Below are 22575 nucleotides of genomic sequence, written 5' to 3' on the forward strand. Positions count from 1 at the left end.
TTTAACAGACATAGGATTAATTTTGCTGTTAAGGCAAACTATAATGACAATGCTTGGGAGAATGCAGAAATATTTACAAACATGTACAAGGAAGAGCAGACAAGACATCAAAAGCAAGACTTTACAAGCCTGGTTTTTGCTACTTATTTATTTCCCTCAAATACAGTAAATTCCATATTTATTTTTATTTTTGGATTCTGAAATACACAAGTGATAACAGAAATCTGAAAAGATTATATATATCATTGCATTATTATCATATAATTGCTGTAAGAGACGTTTCTGGAGCAAACCCTATTTCAACTCTGCTATTGGACACAGAATCAAAATAATTGATTTAAAAGAAGAAAGACTCCATGTCTCCACTGGTTCCATTGCCTGGAATAGTTTTAATTAGGTCCTCCTTCAGGACTTTGCTTTTATGGGTTCACAGAAAAGTCACTTGGCTCAGCTAAAGGTCTCTCACATCAGGGGGAAAAAACCCCTCAGACCTTATTTGAAGATTCATGTTGTTTTTGCTTCCCTTGAGAAGTATATGATGATTTTACAGAAGTATAAGCTTTGCCATGATCAGCCATGTACATCTGTGTTCCTGAGTGCCACAACTGCTGCTCAGAATAGGCAGTCAGGTTCAGGAGAGCACCTCATTTCAGCCTCAATACAGTTAATGATGACAGCTGTGAATGTGAACCATTGCACAGATTTATTTTTTTTTTTTTAATTAAAAAATACAATAAGCAGATCAACATATCATATTAACCGTGGAAGGACAGACTGACAAAGTGTTACAAAAAATATGTATTTTATCAACAATTATAAGAGCTGGAAAACAAAGCTACTACAGCATAAATGCTAAAATTTGAGTTATATATTAAAAGCATGAGAGTTTTTCACAGGAATTTTTCTCTGTATGAGCAGAGAAAAGAAGTTCTGCAAGCTGGAGAGAGGCACTTCTCACTGTCCGGAGCCTGGTTTGAAGTTTAATGAGACACTGTTGATACAGAACCTCTGCCCAGAAGGTGTGGGTCCATCATCAAAAACATGACCTAGGTGGGCATCACACTGCAATAGAAATTATTGAAATTACAGAAATTATTACCATTTTATTGTTGTATTGCTGCAGAATAACAGAATCATTTAGGTTGGAAAAGACCTCTCATTCATAGAGCCCATCTTTGACTGATCACCACTCTGGCACCAATTGCCATGTCCAGCTGCTTCCTGAACACCTCCAGGGATGGTGAATTTGCCACCTCCCTCAGCAGTCCATTCCAAAGCTTAACAACCCTTTCCATGAAGAAATTCCCAATGATGTCCAGCCTGAATTTCCCTGGTGGAGCCTCAGGCCAGGCCCTCTGTCCTGTCTCCAACTGCCTGGGAGAAGAGGCTGATCCTGGCTGCACCCTCCTTTCAGGCAGTTGTAGAGAGTGATAAAGTCACCCCTGAGCCTCCTCCAGGTTAAACATCTCCAGCTCCCTCAGCTGCTCCTCACAGGACTTGTGCTCCTGACCCTTCCTCAGCTCCATTGCCCTTCCCTGGTCTCTCTGCTGCACTTCAGTGTCCTTTTGGAATTGGGGGGCCCAGAACTGAGCACAGGATTCAGGGTGTGGCCTCCCCAGTGCTGAATACAGGGGGATGGTCCCTGCCCTGGTCCTGCTGGCCACACTGTTGCTGCTCCAGGCCAGGATGCCATTGGCCTCCTTGGCCCCCTGGGCACTCACTGGCTCATGTTCAGCTGCTGTTGACCAGCACCCCCAAATCCTTTTCCAGCCTGCATCTTTGCAGGCACTCTGCCCCAGCCTGTAGCCCTGCAGGGGCTGTTGTGACCCAAAGGCAGGAGCAGGCACAAGCACTTGGCCTTGTTGAGCCTCAGAGCTGTGGCCTCTGCCCATCAATGCAGCCTGGCCAGATCCCCCTGCAGAGCCTTCCTGCCCTCCAGCAGATCAACACTCCCAGCCAGCTCAGTGTGGCTGCAAACTCACTGAGGGTGTCCTGGATCCCCTCAGCGGGTCATTGATAAAGATATTCACCAGAACTGGTCCCAGCACTGAGCCCTGGGGAACTGCTGGTGACCAGAAACCATTGTCATTGCATTATTGCCATTGGAATTATGGACCAACATTATGCTGGTACCTACTGTGCAATCCTGAATTAAGAAACTTTCATTATTAAATCACTGCAGTGAGTGGGACAGTCCCAGAGAGTGACTTGGAATCACATCTTGTCAGTGGGTAAGTATCTGCCCCCAAACAAGCAGATCCCAGAAGAGAAAGTCAAAAGGTATTTATGCCAGAAAGTATAGGAAATAAATGAGAGGATCTAGACATCTCAATATTTCATGAAAATTTCAAGTTAATTAATTAATAAGTCACTGTAGGTCATTCTAACAAATCAACTGAGGATCCCCCTCTCAAATTACTGAGATGAAAAAATTAGACACAGTATAGCTATCAGTAACCTTATAGAATTGGAAGATCTTCAGATGGGGCTCTTGAAGGTTATTGTTGCATATGGCTGCAAATGTGAACTCTTCCAAGATAAAGGACTGCAGCAAATTCTTGTTATGTTTGTAGATGTACCTGAGCCTGCTGCAAGCACACTGAAGGAAGCATTAAAAATCTTAACAGTTTACAAAAACAGACACACAGAGACATTAAAAAACCCCAAATCCAAGATGCAAATCATTACATTCAATTGCATAGTTTTATACCTTAACAAAAGTAAGAAATGGATTCAAGGTTGGGAAGAAATGGTTAAGGGTGGCAGTTCTTTAGAAAAAGAACCTGGGAATTACATCAGGTTCCAAAATAAATAAATATTATGTAATATGGTCTGTGGAAAGGTAAAGGTGTAAGGACAGGAGAACCATTTCTAACACACCTGAACAGCCTCTAACCCCTGCTGCAGGCTGGGCCCAGCTGCAGTGCTATGTCCAACCTTGATCTCTACTACAAGAAGGAAAAGAGTCAATTGAGAAGAATACAAAACAGAGCAACAGGATGATGAGCACACCAAAAAGCACTGTAAAAAAAGGAACAGTTGAAAGAACTGGACCTTTCTAACCTACAAAACAGGGAGTCAAAACAGCTAGAAAAAATAAAAGGGTGGCTTCTGTGAAACAAGAGAATCCACAGAAAAGAGCTGTGGAGATGCAGGGCACAGCCACCACCCTGCAGGACAAATAGTAAAGGCTGGAAATGGCTTCAATGGCTGGTGTCTCAATCTCTGCATATTTTAAGAACACTACAACAAATATTTAGCAAGACTGAATGAGGAAGAACTGTCCCTGTGTTGGGCCAAATGCATGGACCCTATCTCAGAGTTTCTTCTACCATCTCTTGTCACACCTTGCAGCACACCTTTAAAAAAGTTTTCTTTAAAATAATTTAAAAGTAATTTTTCTGTCTAAACTCCAGCATTTGGCTACACATACACAACTGCTTTCCCCAGTCACATACTTTTCTTCACCCCAGACTGAGAAAGAATGGCTCCAGTGATACTGTAATTCTCACTGCTATTTAGATAAATTCATTCATGGGCACAAAGAAAACTTACTGTGAAGTTCAGTGTCTTTGTGCACCATCTCCAAAACAAACATACCTGTTTGCAGACGACTTCAGTTCTAGCTGACCCCAGTGAGTTATCTGGTCGTCTCAGGATATTGGTATTACTTTCATCTCTGCCACAGGAACCATAAGCCTCAGAAAATGATGGCCATCCAGTCCCAGAATTGTACTTCTTCTCTGAGCTATAGTGGAAACCAGATCTTGTTAATTAAGAACAGAGATGTTACAAAATACTTTTGCTTCTATTAAGAACATTGGCTTTTTCCCTCATTCCTGTGTTGTACAAATACTTCTAATATTTGGCACAGTAGAAGTTTTCTCATTGGCATCAAACTGTGCTGGAAACTCTTTTCCAAAGGGAATTCTAAATCAGCTCACAACGGGAGATTTTGCCTCACTGTTTCTATTTCAATGACAGGTTGGTATATTACAACAGACTGTCAGCTTGTGGGTGCCTCCTGTAAACATCCAGGGTCACCAGCATTGTTAAGATGCATATTAAAACCTAGAGCACATTGGTAAATTTGATCAAAATATATTTTAGGAATTTGGTACAGAAATGAGATAATCCCTCCTGTTTAAAACTCTGCAAGCTTTGACAGCAATAGGAACTTCCCTTATAAAAGAGGGACCAAGCATGAGTTAGAACAAGAAATGAAGATAGGTTCACATACTTCTCAGATAAGTGGTCTGGAGACTCACCACAACCATTTCCTCATGATTTCTCAATATTTTTTCCCAGTTGCACAAACCCAATGCTCTTACTGGCATCTAGTGGTGGATGGAGACATCAGCACCATTAGCAGCTCTTGATCAAGGGAATTGAAACGTTATGACAGAATTTTAAAAAAAGTAGGTAATATGCATAATGTATCTTTTGGTGGATTATTCACACAGTGAAGACAAATCCGAAAATCTTAATTGCAATACTTTTAAAAAAGATAAGGCAAACAAACTGGACAAAAAGCTTTAAAAATCCAACCCAAAGAACAGTGCATGAATCAGCATTTTTATAATCATCTGTACAGGGCTGTCACTGAGTAATGCAGCTGTGGAAATAATAGAGGATTTGCTAACACAGAATGACCAAAGGCTAGTTTTTGTGTGGGCTGTTGCTTAGTCATTTACATCAATACACAAATAGCCATGAGAAATGCTCTCCTCTCCTTCTCTCCATAAAACTGCAGAGAAATAGGACACAGCACAGGAGCAGCCTGCTCTGAAGCATATGCAGGTTTCAGACTCTGTGTTTGTACATCAAGGTCCTTATGGCTGCAGGCCTGTTTCTTCCCAGCCAAAGAAGGTTCCTGCTTTCCCTGTCATAAAACCACAGGAACACTCTCCCTACCAGCCACAGAGTCCCAAGAATGACCTGGGGGACACATATCCCTACATGACTTCTGAGCTTCCCTGACATACATCTGTTCTGTCTCTTTTTTATCAAAACTCTTTTGTTTTTTGACACAGGAATCTTTATGTTTATTCACACAGAGATACAAAGATACTCTTTGAAAACCCATAGAGTCAAGGAAGGTCTTTAACACTGTGTGGGTTTTGCATTTGACCCTGATGGACTCTGTCCCTTACATGCTGCTCACAGTACTTAAGTTTATTGTAGATGTTTTCCACTGCTAAAGGAACAATCTTTTGAGCTGTTAAACTAACTCTCAACAGAAATGGTCTCTGTGTGGTTTTATTAACAGTAATGTCACTTAGATTCCCTAATAGAAACGTTTTAGTACCCAAAAATATTGCTGTTCAAGATCATATTTGTCCTTTGAAGTATTTCACCACTTAATTTATGGATAAATGGACTTTCCCTAAACATATGCATTAGATTAGACCTCGACACACCATTCCTCCAGCATATGTCATTTACTTTGATCCCTATTTCAGTCATCCTGGATGGAATCCAGATAATTCTAAAAAGTGCTTTTTGCTGTATGAATCTCAGCTGTAGGTTTATGGTTTGATGAAGGTTTGAGACTTCATTAAAGCACCACTATTTGCTATCTAAAAAGGTTAGGGGTTTGTTCCATGCATTTCCAACTCTTTCAAATGTATATTTGGTAGCAGAAGGTAATAAATTCTGGTATAAATGTATACACACATGTTTCAAAGAAAGGAAGAAATACTTCATGTTTACCTGTAGCTAATGATCTAAAGCATTTGAAAAAAAAAAAAAAAGAACATTTTTAATGGACTAGTAAATACATATGATGAATCTCTTATCCAATACCATTTTTCCCCCTTATTTCTTGTGTTCTCCACTGTATAATATCTCCATTGAAAAGATATTTTCAGATGATTTTTCACATTTAATAGTTTCCAATTTTCTTACAAGGTGCTTTTTTTCTTCCTTGAAAGTTTGGCCTTTTTTGTCTGTCAGCTTAGCATTATCTAGTGCTGCAAAGAAAAGTGCTGATATTCTCTGAGAGCTGGGTAGTGCAAAGCACAGCCTGACTGTTTGGTTATATTGCTGTTTTGTTACTAGTTTAACAAGAGAAGCAATTCCCTCCAGTGTTTGTCTCTCGTCATGTTGGCCTGTCAATATCAATTGAATAATATAAAAGACACCAAAATTGAAGGAAAATCTGAAGGAATGGAACACTTCCACAGCTTAGTAATTGATGTTTCTCTAACTTACCAGAATTTTCCAGAGGTGTTTTTAGGCTTTATATTTATCTTCAGAGTATCTTGTAATGCTGAGCTAATATCAGAAATTAATTTATTTAAAAGTGTTCATTAGCAAACCTCTACAGAAAATTATATATTTAAGCAAATGCATGCTTGCATAACAGTAGTTTTGTGCACTTGGGCAAAGGAAAACTAATTGTACACAATTATCATTTAATAGTTTAGTTCAGGTTTATTTTCAATACATCCATTACATTTTCCCCATCCTTTCTTATCCTTTCTTATCCAGATCTCTTGATCCTTCGTGTCCTGTTTGAAGTTCTGATCTGTGATTTAACCTTTAAATCAGCCACTTTTCATTCAGTTCTCAGTTGGGAATAAATAAGGGCTATTTTCTAGACCAAAAATATGAGAAACTGTATTTCCTGGTTCAGTTAAAGAGAACAGAACACCCTCTGCACATCCTATTCCAAGGCACTCTATTTCCTTTTACTTAGATATTAATGAAGTTGCAAAAACATATTGTATTGTAAAGAGCACAGAGGTTAACTGTGCAATCATTTTCAGCCAGGCTTTAAAAAGTAGATGTAACCTAAAAGGCAAGAATAGTGGAATTTAATTTAGGGAGCTAGGAGGGGGTGGGGATGAAGATGTGGTCTCAGCTGCAGTGTGAGTGACCAGCAATAAGAACATCACAACAGTGGACAAAGCAGACCAAGGTCTCTCCAGCCCAGCATGAGTGGCAGAAGATGGGTATGGAGGAGCACAAGAACAGAGCAAACACACAGTGATACTCATGGATAAATACATGCATTTTGCAGCAGCTTGTGGCTTAAGGACCTCTTAAACAGAGAATTAGGGAGTGTGTCAGGAGAAGCAGGCAGACACAGCGTGCCAGGGGAGTGCTGGCCACTGGCAACCCTCCTCAGCTCAAGGAAAAAGCACACCATGTGTTTGTGTCATCACAGGCATCCTGGAAGACTTACACACAGCACTTGGACACCAAGGAATTGTTCTTCTGGCCAACATTTCCCATGCCATTCATGAAGAGACTTTGCCTTTCCTGCCACAATTAATACATGCTAAAGACACTGTGAAATCCAGAGGATGTTACCTGAAGAGGGGGGCATTGCAGCACACACAGCAGTATATTCCTGATTCTGTGTTATTCAGATAGATCCCACTGAATGGCTTTTAAAATAGGAAGGAAAAAACAGAAGTTAATAATGCAGGTCTTTAAAAGCTCACATCTGGGAGAAGCATGTAGGAATCAGATTCAAAACAGGAGAAAAATCATAAAAAGAAAGCTTTGCAGGAGGGCTTTGAAGAACAAACATTAGCAGCCTGAGAAATGAAGGGGAGGATGCCTTTGGATTGGCAGTGAAGACTACCCCCTACCCCCACAAACTTTGAGACCAGTCAGATACATAAATCACCCAGGTACCAAGCATGGAGTCGTGACCTCCAAGAAACTGGTAAAATGTGCAGGATCCCAAAGGCCAGGGTTCTGCTATGGACTGTCACAACTTCAAAGTGGCTTTACAAAGGGACTCTCCCTCTTCCTGCACGATTTGGTGCTGGGATCCTTATTTTACAGTTATGGATTTGGGCACAGTTCACATGGTACATGCTCCTTGTGTGCAGAAGTCCTGGCTCTGGGCTGGGGACAACCAGCACTCGACCACAATGCTACATGGCTTCCTTCACAGAAGGAGGAAATGGGCAGGGGGGACATGTGGGTGGTGATCTGGCACCTGAGGGAGAACCCATCTCCTGAAGGGACCACTGTGTTGTCCATGACTAATCTACTTATGGTCATAAAAAGCAGACTGCAGGATAAAAAGATGATCTCCCTGTCCTCTGGAGGGGCCCCTACTCCCACCACACAAACAGTTGATCTGGCAGCAAAGCATCCCAGAAAAAAACCCCAATAAAATATGAAAAGAATGCAGAATGTTTTTTCATCTGCAGAACTGTCTGGGTCAGAACAAAATCCACCCTGTTCCGTATGTTGAGTCTAACTTTCATCCACAGGAAGGCAGAGGAAACCCTGTGAAGAAAGTGAGTGGTGACAGCTCCCCAAGACAGGTTTTTCTGTGCCCAGCAGGCAGAGGAGATGGCTCAGCCTGGGACAGCATTAGCACTTTGCTCACCGGTTCAGTTCCTTTTTCTCGTGTGACATAGAATTGCTCTGGAGTCAATTTTTTTTTCCAGTCTGTAGCAGCAGCTGCTTCAGCTTGTTTAGTGAGGGAGCCTGTGTCTTCAATTAGACATGGAAAGATAATTTAGTAAGATAGCTTAGACTCCATTGATGCTTTCCATCATCATCTCTGTTCTCCCAAAGTTTCTAGCAAAAGCACAGAGGGCAGTTCAGGGACATGAGCAGGGGCAAGCACAGGACTCTGCAGCTAGTGTGCTACACCCAGAGAGCTCCAGCAAACCACTTGGGAAGGCTTGTGAAGGAAATGGGCACCTATGACCCAAGGCACCACCCACTCCCCCAGCATAGCCTTCTGTCCTGGCTCAGGATATCTGCTGGTCTGCCAGTGCTCCTTCTTCACCCCTGGGTATCACTAAAAGGTTTAGCAAACCTCTTGGAAACCCTCAGAAACCAGAAGTAATGTTCATCTGTGGGCTATGGAACACTGGCAACTTCCACAGGCCCCTGTGGAAAGTGGTGCTGAGAAGGAGGACTGGAAGAAAGCAACACCTACAGCCCAAGAGAAATGGGGCCACAGTTAAGGGAGGGACACAGAAAAGCAGAGCAGAAGTCACCCATCATGGTGCAAACCTCCAGCAACATATCCTGTGAGTCTGTACACCACAGTGGTACAGGATCAGCGAAGAATTAATAGACTGGCTGAAAAACAGGGCCAAAACGGGGAACTACCTCCCCAGCCTATCTCCCATTGGAACATGATCCTTGAAAAACAATCAGCTTCTGAGGAATGAACACTTGCCTGCATTCATCTCTTGCAAGGTAGAGGTGAGACTGCGGGGGGGGGGGGGGGACGGACGGGTGTGGAGGGCAGGGGGAAATGAATTTGAAAATTATAGTTTAACCAAAAAACCCAGAGTTTAGCCTGCTAGTTCAAGACAAAAACCTAGAGCATGCTAACGCAGCCCCCCTAAGTGACCAGAAGACGGCGAGCACGGGATGCCCTTTCCCCGTCCGCAAGCCCAGGCGGGGTATCGGGGGTGCCGGGGGTGCCGGATCTACCGGGGGTACCGGGGGTACCAGGGGTACCAGGGGTGCCGGGGGTGCCGGGGTGCCGGGGTACCGGGGTACCGGGGTACCGGGGTACCGGGGGTGTCGAGGTACCGGGGGTACCAGGGGTACAGGGGTACCAGGGGTGCCGGGGTGCCGGGAGTACCGGGGTACAGGGGTACCAGGGGTGCCGGGGTGCCGGGGTGCCGGGGTACAGGGGTACCAGGGGTGCCGGGGGTGCCGGGGTGCCGGGGTGCCGGGGTACCAGGGGTACCGGGGGTACCGGGGTACCAGGGGTGCCGGGGTGCCGGGGTGCCGGGGTACCGGGGTACCGGGGTACCAGGGTACCGGGCTGCCGGGTTACCTGTGCCTCGGTGCGCAGCGCGGGCGCTCGGCAGTGGCGAGCGCAGCGGGAACAGCGGGCGGCGGCTCCCGAGCATCATCCCGAGCATCCTCCCGAGCGGCGGGCGGCAGCTCCCGAGCATCATCCCGAGCATCCTCCCGAGCGGACGAGCCGCCATAGCGGCGGGGCGGCACCGGGAAACGCCGGCCGTGCGCAATCCCTGCGTTCTGCCGAGGGAATCAGACCTCACAAACGCGACGAGTAGAGCACCCGCTTAAATGACCGTGCAGCTTTTGCGGGGTAAGGTTTCAATCGCCTCTTACCGAGGGGGAAAGGGACTAGTGTGAACAACGAGGTTCACTCTTCTGGTAAAATTAAAAAGTTTAATAACAGACAATAGGAGACAAAGATAATATAGCAAAGGGTTAAGGGCCAGGAGCTTGGCATTCAGCCAAGAGCACACCTACTGTCCTTGGAGTCACTCTTTAAATACCTTTGCTATTTCATCAGCCAGTTGGGTATTCATAAACTATTACTCATATTCAAACTTTTCTACAAACTAGTTTACATATCTCAGGAACTGTTTAGCATGGCCCTGCCTTTTTAGAGCATGCATGTTTCTTGGCTGTGGTTTTAGTCCGTTCTCATTATCACCTCCAGTTCAGGCCTTGGTCCATACTTGGCAGGTGCTGATACTTGGCATATCAGTAGCAGAGTCCTCATATGTTCACTGGATGTTATCCCAGCCAAACAGGCAGTTCAATTACAAGCATAAGTATATATCAGCTATTCCACTACTGTCTAAGTTCTTCTAGTAGCAGAAATAAAAATTATATCTTTATAGCAAAGTTATTTTAACATTATACATACAGCATTCATCTTAATGTTTGTGAAAAGCCAATTTTGTAATATGTATTTATAACACCATCTTAAAAATGAACACTCACTGCAGCCATAAACATAATAAAATCCTACTGAGACATTGGCTTGCAGCCATTCTAGGTTGTTTTTAAGGAGAACAGGTCTGGTACTTGCATACAAAAGCACTCTTGCTGTCCTCTTGCTGGCCTGGTGTTAAAGGCATTGCTCTTCCATTGATCCAGGATTGGCAAAGAGGCTGTGCCATCTGAGGGCTTCCTGTTTTCCTGGGGTGATTTGCAGTCACAGCTGCCTTGGCCTGGCCTATAAATATACCTGTAATAGGACACGTGTGTTAGTTTGGCAGCTTGTCAAAGTCAGACCTAAACACAAGTTAGTTTTCCAGGTTAAACCTTAATGCTACTGTCTGCTTTTCTTCCAATAGTTACATTTCTGATTTGGAATTAGTTCATCATTTCAGAAGGATGTGGAAGGAAGTGTTTTGATTTCATTGGATAACAATGCTAATAATGATGCTTAATAAAAATTTACTTTCTTTTAGTCTAATTCTTCTAATTCTTCTAATTCTTCTTCTTAGCCTAAATCTAAAATCAAAGCTAAAAAATAGTATTGTGTGATCAGTCCTGTATATACACATTTGACCTGAACTATCCTTATACATAAGACAGTGAGTTCCATGGCAGCTGAGGACATCCAACACAGCATCTGATCAGTACCATGGCTGTGATCACTGCCTCTGCTCGGATCCACAGAGAATTGCACAAAGATGGATATCAGCAAGGCTCCTGCATGGTGCATTCACTGTCTGCAGTGGAGGGGGGAGCAGGGCACACAGCTGATTTATGGCTTTGTCCTGTGTAATAAGACACGGTGGAGATGAAAAATCCTGGAGTGTGATGCCTGTGAGTCCTCAGGACTGTGATTCAGGATCTTATATCAGCAATTTAGCCATGGTATAGGTGGGAGTTGGAACATGTTAGGGAGCCTTTGGCAAGGAGACACCCTACCTGACACTTGCAGTACTGGCAAGGGGCTTAGGGCTAGAAAGTGGTAGCAGGTGGTGTCACTCCTGGGCTCTGTCTCCAGTTCAACTGTATAAAAGGCATTTCCCTCACATTTCTGGTCTTAATCTTGTTCAGATGGTATTTGCTCCTGAGGAGGACAGGTAATCAATAGAGTTCTCCGTGAATTATCTGAGAAATGAAGGAGGGTGAAAGAAAGTGGTTAGTCCTGAGACTTGCATGTTTTCATGTAATTGACATCGATTTAACTGGTGTTTTTTTAAAGACAAAATTAAATAAAAGATGAACTGTCAGTATCTTTCTTGCAGGTCTCTGTTGCTAGTATCATCCCAAAACACAGCAGCTTTGAGGCAGTGGGAACTGAACCAACACAGGTTTGCTGCTGTACCATTTCCTCAGATTCTGGAGGAGGGAAGTGGTGGGGAGTCTGGGGGACAGTGGGAGCAGGAGGAGCACAAGGCATCAGGCTCATCAGACCAAGCCTCATCATCCTCTCAGTTACCCAGTTCACTACAAGCCATTCCTGGATTAAAATGAGTGGGGTGGTGGAAGAGGCAGATCCCGTTCATCCCAACAGCTGTGATCCACATTTGAGGTGGTGCATTGCAGAGCAGGAGAAAATCCTACATTTTCCTTTCCAACAGAAGCCTGACCTGCAGTCATCCAACCCAGCATGACAGGTCTTCCTCAAGTGGAAAACAACCCCCCCAGCTGGAGGTAATTCATTTTTCAGATCTTCAGTGCTGAAAAACCAAATCATTGTCCTGTCATGCCTGTAATGTTGCCTCCCATGGTTACAGCACACACCAAGCCGTGTAGCTAGGCAGACATCCGGCCTGCCTTTCTCCCTATAGACTGTTCTGAAAGCCAATTAAGCTGTTACTTAATTTTCCTCCTATTTTTTTTCTCCCTTATGCACAAGGGGAAGCATTTAAAAATCTCTCCTAGCTACATTATGTAAATTTTCAAGTGAATTCTCCCCGAGTCGTAATTCAGCAGATTTATTGTTAAAAATGTCACCTGTCTCCAGCATGTACACAAGCTGCATCCAGAGAAGGGTCACTCACCCAAAGCACAGTGTCCCCTTAGACACATGTAAATGGGAAGAAGCTCCTCAGCTCCTTCTGCTCTGTGCCAAGGCAGCAGCAGCCTCATATGTGTAGGCAAGAGCAGGAGGGAAGAGGGAAGCAGCACAGTCCAGACTATCCTGGTAATATTTATTTGGGCTCCAGCCATTTCCCAGTTCAGGCTCTGTCCTGACTGATGGCTGTGGGGACAAGCAGAGCATCATGTAATGCCTGTGCTGGCAGACACTGAGCAGTCAGCCAGGAAGCAACGAGGTGCAGAATGAAAAAAACCCTGTTCAAATTCAAACCCCTGCTTACACAGCTTTTGTTAATAAAGCCCCTTGACATTACCATGTGTGGAAGAAAACACTGAAATCGTGGTGGTTTTATCTTGTTTGCATTTGTATACAATCGGTTTTCCTCTGCTCACTTTATCAGACCTAATGTGTGTCCCCTCTTTTGGGGTGGTTCCATTGAAACTGTGGGAGCTCACCATGCCGTGTGCCCAGGGGAGTGAGGAACAGGGGTCTGGCATAAGCCCTTCAGGGATGGCTTGTATCTGTGGGGGGCTCTGTTTCCTCCACAGAAACCCTCAATGCTTTTGTAGGAGGTGATGTAGGAACTCCACATCCTTCCTCAGCAGAGTCTTCTCTCTCCTAGCCACTCAGGTGTGATGAAATTATGAGCTCTTGGTAAATGGAAATAGTGTTTCCACATGGAAACACTATCTAAAGATATGTGGTAGTGCTCTGGTGCTAAATTCCAGTGACAGAAAGGGGTTTTGGCAATATTTATTAGAAACAAAAGTGTCAAATTACCTTAGAAAAGGATACTGCTGGCTTCCAGAGACACACAGAGACTGAATGCAGATCTGAATCTCCCTGAAGCTGATTTATGGATTCTGCTTAGATTAATTTATGGAGCAGCTTGATATGATTCAGGTCATCATCAGAAATAATGAACACACAACTTCTCACTTTGTTTGCTTTATGGTTTAATATCTCTTTTTGCTAATCAGATGTTGTAGGATACCTGATTATCCTAACCTTTGTTTTTGGAAAGTAATAGATCATATTTGTGGACTAGTTTAAGTGGGAGACTTCTCTTGGAGTCTAAAGGTGGAATTTGAACAGAACAGGATAGAATAGAATAGAATAGAATAGAATAGAATAGAATAGAATAGAATAGAATAGAATAGAATAGAATAGGAATAGTTCCAGTTGGAAAAGACCTATGGGTTTGGTCCACTGTGACAAACTATTTGAATTGAATTAGACCAAATGCCCTTCATAGGTCCTGTCCAGTGTAAATTATTCTAGGATTCTAAATGCTTTGAGAAATTTCTTGCATAACAATGTGAAGGCATGAATTCAGAGTTAAATGGATAGTTTGCAGTCACTCTTGATTAAAAAACTCTAGTTCAGCTAAAAGTAGACATGCAGTCTGGAATGGAGTATGTGTATCTTCAGGGGCAGCTATTGGGAGTAACAAATCAGCCTATTTCCCTATGTGCTCCTATGGACCCCCCATATCATACCATCCAAGTTACTTGAGTCACATAGACAGTAATAATACATTTCACAAATTTGCATGCAAATTCTTATCCTTTCTATCCCAAGGCAGTGAAGAACTGAGATGGTTTTTCCACACAGTACCCAAAGCCTGAACAGAAAATTGAATGAATACTTATTTGGCAGCAACTGCCACAGCAGCAAAGTCTGTAGGTTATCTTAATGGATTTATCACTGAACTAAGCCCACTATCTGTTCTATTCTCTTATTACAAATACAGAAAAAGCTAATTCATGATTGCATCATAAAAAAGTAAAATATAAAATATTTAAGAGTAGGGCATGCTTCACACTCTGATTGGGAAAATGGCTCTCTTCCATAGAGTAACTTCCCTGATAACAGAATTTGCCTTTTTCCCAGCAAATGAGAATTACTGAAGAATGAGGCTTGCTAGAACAAGTTTTATTCCTGCTCATTCATCTTAGATGGATTTTTAAATTTGGAATTCATGTAAGTTATGAATCTTCTTTCCTTCTCTTTTAGGTGAGCCCCCCAAGATTTATTTTTGTTGCAAAAGTAGCATTCTGTTCTCAAGGCATGAGCTGGTTTTCCATTTCATGAAAATGAAGTTCCTGGTGGGAGTCTGGCTCAGCACACCCTGCTCCCACTGGAACAGGAGCTGGGGTTTCTTTTCCAGGACCTATCTGAGCAACTCTGAGCTGAACAAAAACTTCTCCAGTTTCATGTGATGTAAAATCTGGCCAGATCTGCAGAGACAACCTACTTATGTGGGAACCTTAGGTGAGGAGCTTTTTAAAAGGCAGAGTGTGCTGAGTCAGTGCTGGTGTGGTAAATGTTTTTGTCTATATATGCTATGTAGGAAGAGGGTAGAAAGAATCCGAGCAGACTCTAGGTTTCTCATGAACCTCTTATTTCTACACTGTTCTAGCAAGAAAAAATACTGATAAGCCAGGTATTGCTAGCCCATTTGTTAGTGAATTGCTTTAATTTCTGTGTGCTAAGCAAAGATATCTTCCCACCATACCTAATGCTCAGCAGAGCTTCAGTGTCAAAACTGAGCACGGACCTGGCTGAAACCTGTGCTACTCTTTACTTCTGAATTTCAGCAGTCAGCAAATACACAGCAAGTGGCAACAACTCACTGAATCAGTGGCAGCCCCTGGATGAGGCACTGCAACAGGTTCCCCTGAGAAGCTGTGGATGTCCCATGCCTGGAAAGTGTTCAAGGCCAAGTTGGATGGAGCTTGAGACAACTTGGTCTAGTGGAAGGTGTCCCTGCCCACTGTGGGGGTTGGAATGAGATGATCTTTAGGAGCCCTCTCAGCTCAAACCATTCTATGATTCTGTGACTCCCATCCCTCCTCTACCCCATGGTAACAAATGCTACAGTCTAATTCCTGAGTAAATAACTCCAGATTTCTGACCAGAGGCTTTGCTCTGAAGAAGGTGCCCTGAGCATTGGAGCAGTGTGATCCTTGGCACATGGAACATTGCATCCTGAGCTCACCCTGCATTTCATGTTTGTGTTTTAGACCTGTACCACGTGCCACACAGCTCTTGGCTTGTGGAAACTGCAGTGAGCCACTTAGACCCAACATTAAATTTGGCACAGTGCTGCAAAGTCCAAGTCCCTGTCAGTTCCTGATACTGTCTTGTATTGGGAGTTCCTGATTAAGATTTAGTACCTGAATAGCCCAGTATCTGGGCTTTCAGACCCTGACTTTTTTTGCACATATTTATACCTAGGAGCCAACCTTTACTCACCTAGTTCTCTCTTTGGTAATGCTGCTCCCATTAATAGCAGGTGGATCTAGGATTAAACCCACTTACATTAGAAGTCTGCAGAAAAAAATTGTGTAATGAAAAGAAACTGGCACTCACAGCATGTGATTTTTTTGTGTGATCTACCATGGATAAACTATGTCTTAAGAATGCCCATTTGTCAGAGAATTCTCCAAGTTTGGAAATTAGATATCATTACCAACATCTTTTATATCTTGGGACACTGAGCGGACCTCCAGTCTTTCATAATATGTTCCCTAATGCCAATTAAAACTAATGACTTGACATTTTGAAAAGCCTTTTGACTCTTTAATATCTTTTTGACACCTGGCCTTTAAGGAATCTTCTTTCAGACTGTGTCACTAAAAGCACCTTGTTCAGAGAAGCTTGTACTAAAAAGGAATTAAAAACATGCTATGGCATGGGGGGGTTTGCTCAAATCCTCCTTTATAACTAGGTAGCACTGCTGATCTGTAGAAAAAGGTATGCTCATTTTGAATGGGATAGACTTAATTTGCTTCACAGTAGCTGGTATAGGGCTGTGTTTTGGTTTTGTGCTGGAAACATTGCTGATAACATGAGGATGTGTTTGTTACTGCTGTGCTGTTTACTGCTGTAAAACCTAAGGCATCAACTGAGCATCTCTCATACAGCACCAACTCCTTTTTTGCTCCTTACTCCACCTCTGAGAGGGTCGGGGTTGCACAAGAACTTGTGAGGGGACAGAGCCAGGATGCTGACCCCAAGTGACCAGAGGGATATTCCATAGCACATATCATCATGCTCCATATACAAAACTGGGTGGGGAAGAAGGAAGGGGGAGGACATTCAGAGTGATGTCCTTTATGGTGTTGGTGGAGGTCCATTCCCTGTGGGTGTTTAGAAAAGACTGGGAATGGTACTTAGAACCATGGTCTAACTGACTTGGTGGTGTCTGGTCAAAGGCTGGACTCTGTGATCTCAGAGGTTTTTTCCAACCCAATTGGTTCTGTGGTTCTGTGATTCTGTGATACTGCCTGTCTAACTGACTTACTGTTAACACATGACAGAGCCCTGTTCTCCTGAGGATGGCTGGATACCTGCCTGGCCATGGCAAGTGGTGAATGAATTCCTACTGTTGCTCTGCTTGCATGTGCAGCTTTTGTTTGACCTACTGAACTGAATTTTCTGATTCTCTGCCCCCACTTAGTGGAGGAGGAGTGCATGAGATGCTGTGTGGGGCTGATGTTAAACCACAAAAGGATGTAAATGAGAAAATACAAGAGATGAGCATCAGACACAGCAAGACAATCTAGGGATGTCTCCTTGAAACAGCAAGAGAAAGCAACAAAGAAATGGGGAACGGTGAGATTGCAAGCTGTGGGACCAGCAGGCACTGAGGTCTCTGGTTGGGTGATTAGCTCAACCTTTCTTGCAACAAAAGAATGAAGTGACTTTGGAGCAGTTTCTGCTTCTCAAGGACTTGGCACTATATTTTACAGCAAATTTGTACAACACTGGCACCACAAAAAAGGAAAGATGTTGCACACTATGGCGCCTAGGGAGAGTTTTATTACTTCTATGCAGCATGGATGAGGGAGTGAAAATCAGCAGTGCAAAGCTCTTGCTGAAGAGTTTTTGTCTCTTATTCTAAAATAAGCAAAGAAATCCTGTGGAGCCGTAGCATTTGGTCTGCTCAAGACAGTGTCTGCTGTGCTCACTTGCAAGGTAGGACCAGCATGAGGACAGTTGGTTGTGGACAGCATTTGAGTAGGTGGGTATAGCCTGGGCAAAGAGCTGCATGAGCAACAGGATCTGCTGCCTACTTTGATATAATTGTTCTTCTCATCTTGCTGTACTTTCCCCAACATCTATCCAACTTCAAGTAAGAACTGGCTTCAATTATGCTTTGTACAAGGTTTCCATAGATGGAAACTGTGACATCAATGAGCTGGAAGAATTAGCTCGTTCATTACCATGCAAGTAAGTTCACTCTTCAGGAAAGAAAAGCTTTTAATAGCTCCAATTTCTTCCATGTCCTACAAATAACATTTTTACAGGTCAAAGACATGTATGTGTGTATATATGTGTCTCTGCTCTGCTGTGTTTTGCTCATTCCTGTACTTACTTCACCTGTACGTGAATTCTAAATTCTGCCTGGGTGACAGTGGACAAGGAAGGCAGGATAAAGTTTTTCCACTATTTCTGATATGTTTCAGTGTCAGAAAGAGTGTTTGCATAACAGAAAAATAACAAGCTCATAAGGAGGGCTAAAGAGCTGTTAATTAATCTGCAAGGCTCTGCTGTAGTAGATTAACTAAACTGGTCAACTAAAATATCATGTCCCATATACACAATTGTATTGCAAAGGCCACAGCTAGTGCTAGAGCAGGGTCCTTTGGTTGTTTCCCTCTGTGCCATCTGAAGAGAGGTACAGCTGCCTGGCAGGAGAGGAGGTACAGGGGCACAGCTGTGGAGTTAGAGAGATTGTGTATTGGATGTGCCAGTGGGTGGTTGTACAGGCATATCTGTGCTATGTGTTTTCATCTCTGAGTAAATGTGCTATTAAATCCCTAGACAGAGAGAAGTTCCCTCAGCTGTGAAGTGCTGAACCTAGCAGAGTGCTCTGGAAATGCAGACATGTATTTGAGCCATGCTCTTTACCTTTTCTATCCTGACCATTGTCAGAGATGGGTTACTATCTTGGATAGAACTCCTGGCTTCAGTCTGTCTGTCTATTCTTATGCTTTCTTCTTCTACTTTGTTGTAATGTGTTTGGGCTTTTGATTACATGTGGAATTTTTTTCCTTTTCTTCAGTCTTCTGAAAGAAAATAGACAGTGCCAAAGAGTTGTTGGAAGGATGGCCCTTCTATATACTAGCAAGGGGGCTAGGAATATGACAAATGTTTTAGTGCACTTTTCTATCTTAGTTAAGTTGACAAGCTGGCCAGTAAAGGTCTACTGCCTCTGCAGTTTCCATTCTGACACTCTGTGCTGATAATGAGCTGGATTTACAGAGACATTAATCATGTAGTAGAAGAGGTGCAGATCCATGCAAAGAAGCTGTAAATGAAATAACATGTCACCACCCAAAGCCCATGTTTACTAATAAAAGACTTGTTTTTCCCTGAAGACAAGTTTAGTGAGAAAAGTAGCAGAAAAAGTTCCCCTTGGATCTGAAAAGAAATATAAATTTTGTTGTGAGAGCTCTGGATTCTTCTCATCTACATTCCCTCTCTTTCAAGAAGTTGAGCACATCTCATTTGGTTTTCATTCTGCACAGCTGCTGGCCATGAGGCCCATTTCTGTGTCATTGCCTGGTGGTTACAGCTGTGGAGGAATGAACCTTGTGTCAGTAATTACATTTGGTTAAGAGAACTTTCCACCTTGCAGGAGAGCACCTAATTATGAGGATCTTGTTCTAGGTAGGGTACAGTTTCTACATGTTACAGTAGAATTTTCCATGTCTAGACAGTAAAATATAAGAACATTTCTGGAAGGGGGTAGTGGAGACGCAGACTATTTTTTTCCAAAGGAAAAACCTAATTGCTACTCCCAAATACTGAGCTGAAGAGGTTGCTCAGCTTTTCTATTTCTGTAGTCTATTAGTCCTGCATTCTTTTCTACACGACACACATCTTCAAAAACGAATGCAGAGTGCTTAGTGAACAGAACAGATCCTGCAATGAGGTAGCTGCAGACTGTTTTGTTCATGCTTAGCAAGGCATCAAGCCTGACTCCTTCTGTGTGACTGATCTGCCCAGTGAACTATTATGTAAAAGGAAATATGAGCCCTTCCCCATCTGCTCCTTAAATGAAGGTAGGTGATCAATTCCCTCAGCACAGCCCAAGCCAAATGGTGTGTGCTGGGCATGTCCTGGGAATATTCACCCAGCTGAGCCCTTTTATATTTAAACATTTTGTTTTCTGGTTGAGTTCTGGAATGAGTGTGAGCTGAGCTGCTCTTATCAAGGGTGGGGGAATTCTTCACTGGGCCATGGACACAACTACAGGTCCCTGATTAACATCAAATAAAAAAGTGTGGCATCTCTTGACTTACTTGACAAATAAAGTGCAGTTTTCAAAGTAACAATTTTAGACTGAAGTGTTTATATTCTTCCTAGATCTTAATTCTGACATCCAAGTGCATTACAATTTTGAGATGACAGAACTCAGACAGTACAAAGTTTAAAACTGTGAAAGACATAAAACATTTTTGGATCCTACATTTCTGGATCATCAAATTCTGCATTATACAATGAAGGGTATAGTATTGGGTTTCACTTCTTTAGAGAATTATTTTATGTAAAGTGAGCTTATATGTCTAGAAATTTCCCAATTTTTATATTGAAAAACTGCATTTTGTCTATTTTTTACATCAATTTTTATTAGAAACAACAGAAATTGCTTTCTTTTCAAGACCTCCTCAAACACAGTAAGTCATACTTTAACATCATGGTTTCAATACAAAATAATGAAATTCCAATGTAAGAAAACTATACAAAATGATAGCTAGCAGGAAATTAATTCTTATTTTACTCAAATTTACTGGACTTTCAAAGTTGTAGGTTTCTATACCAAATCATACCTGTTAGAGAGAGAGCATATGACTTTCCATCAGTCTCTACCTGCTACATAGCAATGATAAGAAACACATCCTCACCCTTCTCTCAGTTCTGCCAGTGCATCCTGCATTTTGTTTCCAGATTTCTTTTTTTCATTCTGTTGTCTAGAGGACTGCTGAACATAAGGTAAAAAAAATGAACATGAGGCCATATAAGCGAATTTACAACATAAAGATAAAATGTTCCCCTAAGGGCTACCAGGAAATCATGCTGCATGTCAGAGAGGAAGGAGAGGGAGTGGTGGGATCATGTTCATGAGCAGTAATGAATACAGCAGATACAAACCTCCTCCTCAACCCAAAGCAGTGTTTAGACAAACATAAAAAAGCTAAAAGAACACAGACCCCAAATTTTTAAATCACATTTTTGGGAGGCAGGAAGTAAATGCCTTGTTGTAGGTGTTCTGGTCTTCTGAAATTCAGTTCTGTTCAACAGAATTGCCTGCACTGGCCTAACTGCTGTAGAGTGCATTCTCTGAGTTTTCCACAGTAAACTCAATTGATAGTGGTGCTCTCTGAAATATTCCAGTACATTCCTGACAGTTTCACCAGGAAGTGTTTACCAGAGTGTTCTAGCCAGTATTTCACCTCACTTAAAAGCACCACTGCTCTTCAGCAACACCATGTTACCCAAAGCTGCAAGAAATACACATTCCCTGATCTAAACCCACTGCTTTCTCAGAGTCCATTTTCTCTTCAAGTCAAAAATAAAAAACTTGAACAGATCACAAACACTAACTTAGCAATTATTTGTCTTTCCTGTGCCAAACAGTATTTACTTTCATCCAGAATATCCTATTACCTGTAAATATTAACTCTGCCAAGTTCTAAGAAATATAAATGGGATTTATGTAAAGTATACTGTTATTGTAGTTCTAGTTCTCAGTTTTTGGGTTATTTCACACAAAAATTGTCCAGTTGTTTTTAGGTGTCTTGTAATTTTATCAGATAAGTTCATATTTATTGCTTCATGGACATGAAATTCCTTTAAATGTGCATGGGATTAGAAGGACAATATTTTTTAAAAAAGAATATGCTGTATTGGAATTTAACCTATTTAAGAAACACTGTAATGTTAGCACACAACAAATATTAATGATTACTAAATTTTAATCTGTAGTTTTGCAATTTAGTCTTAAAATAGTACCAAAAACTAACATAATTTCTAAGCACTGAAGCTAGATACCACAACCACATTTAATTAAACCTTTCAGGCAATGTACCAGATACATTTCTTTTTGATAGTTGGATATGTTTCATAAATACAGCACAGCAAACATATTTAAGATATTTATTTTGGTGCAATTCATTAAGATGATTAAACTATTTGTATTGATCAGCCTTTGCACTTCCTTGCTTTAGCAAACGGCCTGGTTCAAACATTACATCTACAATATACTCTTGAGGAGGAAGCAGAAGCCCTTTGGGAGAGCGTTCAACCAATTTAACTTCATTCCAAGCTCTGTTATACATGCCACGAACTAAAGTACAGCCTATGCCATTCCTGTCTGCTAACACCTAAAAAAAGAAAGAAAAAGGAGTTAACTGCAGTTCATTCATGTAGCTTCTGTGACATACAGCAATGCCCAGTGATGTTTAAAATTAAAACAAACACCTGAAAGGCCTAGAGATTTCTTGAAACAGACTTTATGAATTTTTTAAGTGTTCCAAACTTCAAACCTTTGTTGTTGGTTTCATGTAGAAAGTGCAGGTTTTAAATGTTATTTCTCTCATATCCTATGCATAACATGAAAAACATTAATTCTAACTCTTTTCAAACATTGATACATTTGTTTATCAGCCAGTCCTTCAGACCTAAAATGAAGTGCAACACCCACAGTACCCAGCAATGTTTTTTTTTTCTACTTGGAAGACTTACTTCTGAGTAACATTCTGAAGTCTATTCAAGCAATGAGGTGTGGGCACACTGCACAC

General features: G+C 42.2%; 2 protein-coding genes across 3 annotated transcripts in view; both read right to left on the reverse strand.

The window, feature by feature from the left end:
• Positions 1-11181, reverse strand: MSRB2 (methionine sulfoxide reductase B2). The gene is made up of 5 exons (XM_079302133.1): positions 9776-11181; positions 8357-8463; positions 7318-7394; positions 3601-3748; positions 1-1062 (listed from the first exon to the last, which is right to left on the reverse strand). The coding sequence occupies exons 1-5, from the start codon at positions 9930-9932 to the stop codon at positions 955-957; spliced, it is 597 nt and encodes a 198-aa protein (XP_079158259.1). The 5' UTR covers positions 9933-11181; the 3' UTR covers positions 1-954.
• Positions 11182-21917: 10736 nt separating this feature from the next.
• Positions 21918-22575, reverse strand: part of ARMC3 (armadillo repeat containing 3) — a 61164-nt gene continuing 60506 nt past the window's right edge. For both annotated transcript variants that reach the window (XM_079302132.1, XM_079302131.1), the window contains one exon: positions 21918-22158. In XM_079302132.1, the coding sequence (XP_079158258.1) occupies positions 21964-22158 (195 nt within the window). In that variant the 3' untranslated portion in view covers positions 21918-21963. The remainder of the gene's footprint in view (positions 22159-22575) is intronic.

This window comes from Erithacus rubecula (assembly GCF_903797595.1).
Source record: "Erithacus rubecula genome assembly, chromosome: 3".
In the NCBI taxonomy this organism is placed as follows: Eukaryota; Metazoa; Chordata; class Aves; order Passeriformes; family Muscicapidae; genus Erithacus; species Erithacus rubecula.

Bases quoted from the DNA above. Each gene is read 5' to 3' on its own strand.
- MSRB2 (XM_079302133.1), bottom strand. From the start codon at position 9,932: ATGGCGGCTCGTCCGCTCGGGAGGATGCTCGGGATGATGCTCGGGAGC. The intron at 8,464-9,775 runs GTAACCCGGCAG...GTCTAATTGAAG, and splicing joins CGCTGCGCACCGAGGCACAG to ACACAGGCTCCCTCACTAAA. The intron at 3,749-7,317 runs GTAACATCCTCT...TTTCCACTATAG, and splicing joins TGCAATGCCCCCCTCTTCAG to CTCAGAGAAGAAGTACAATT.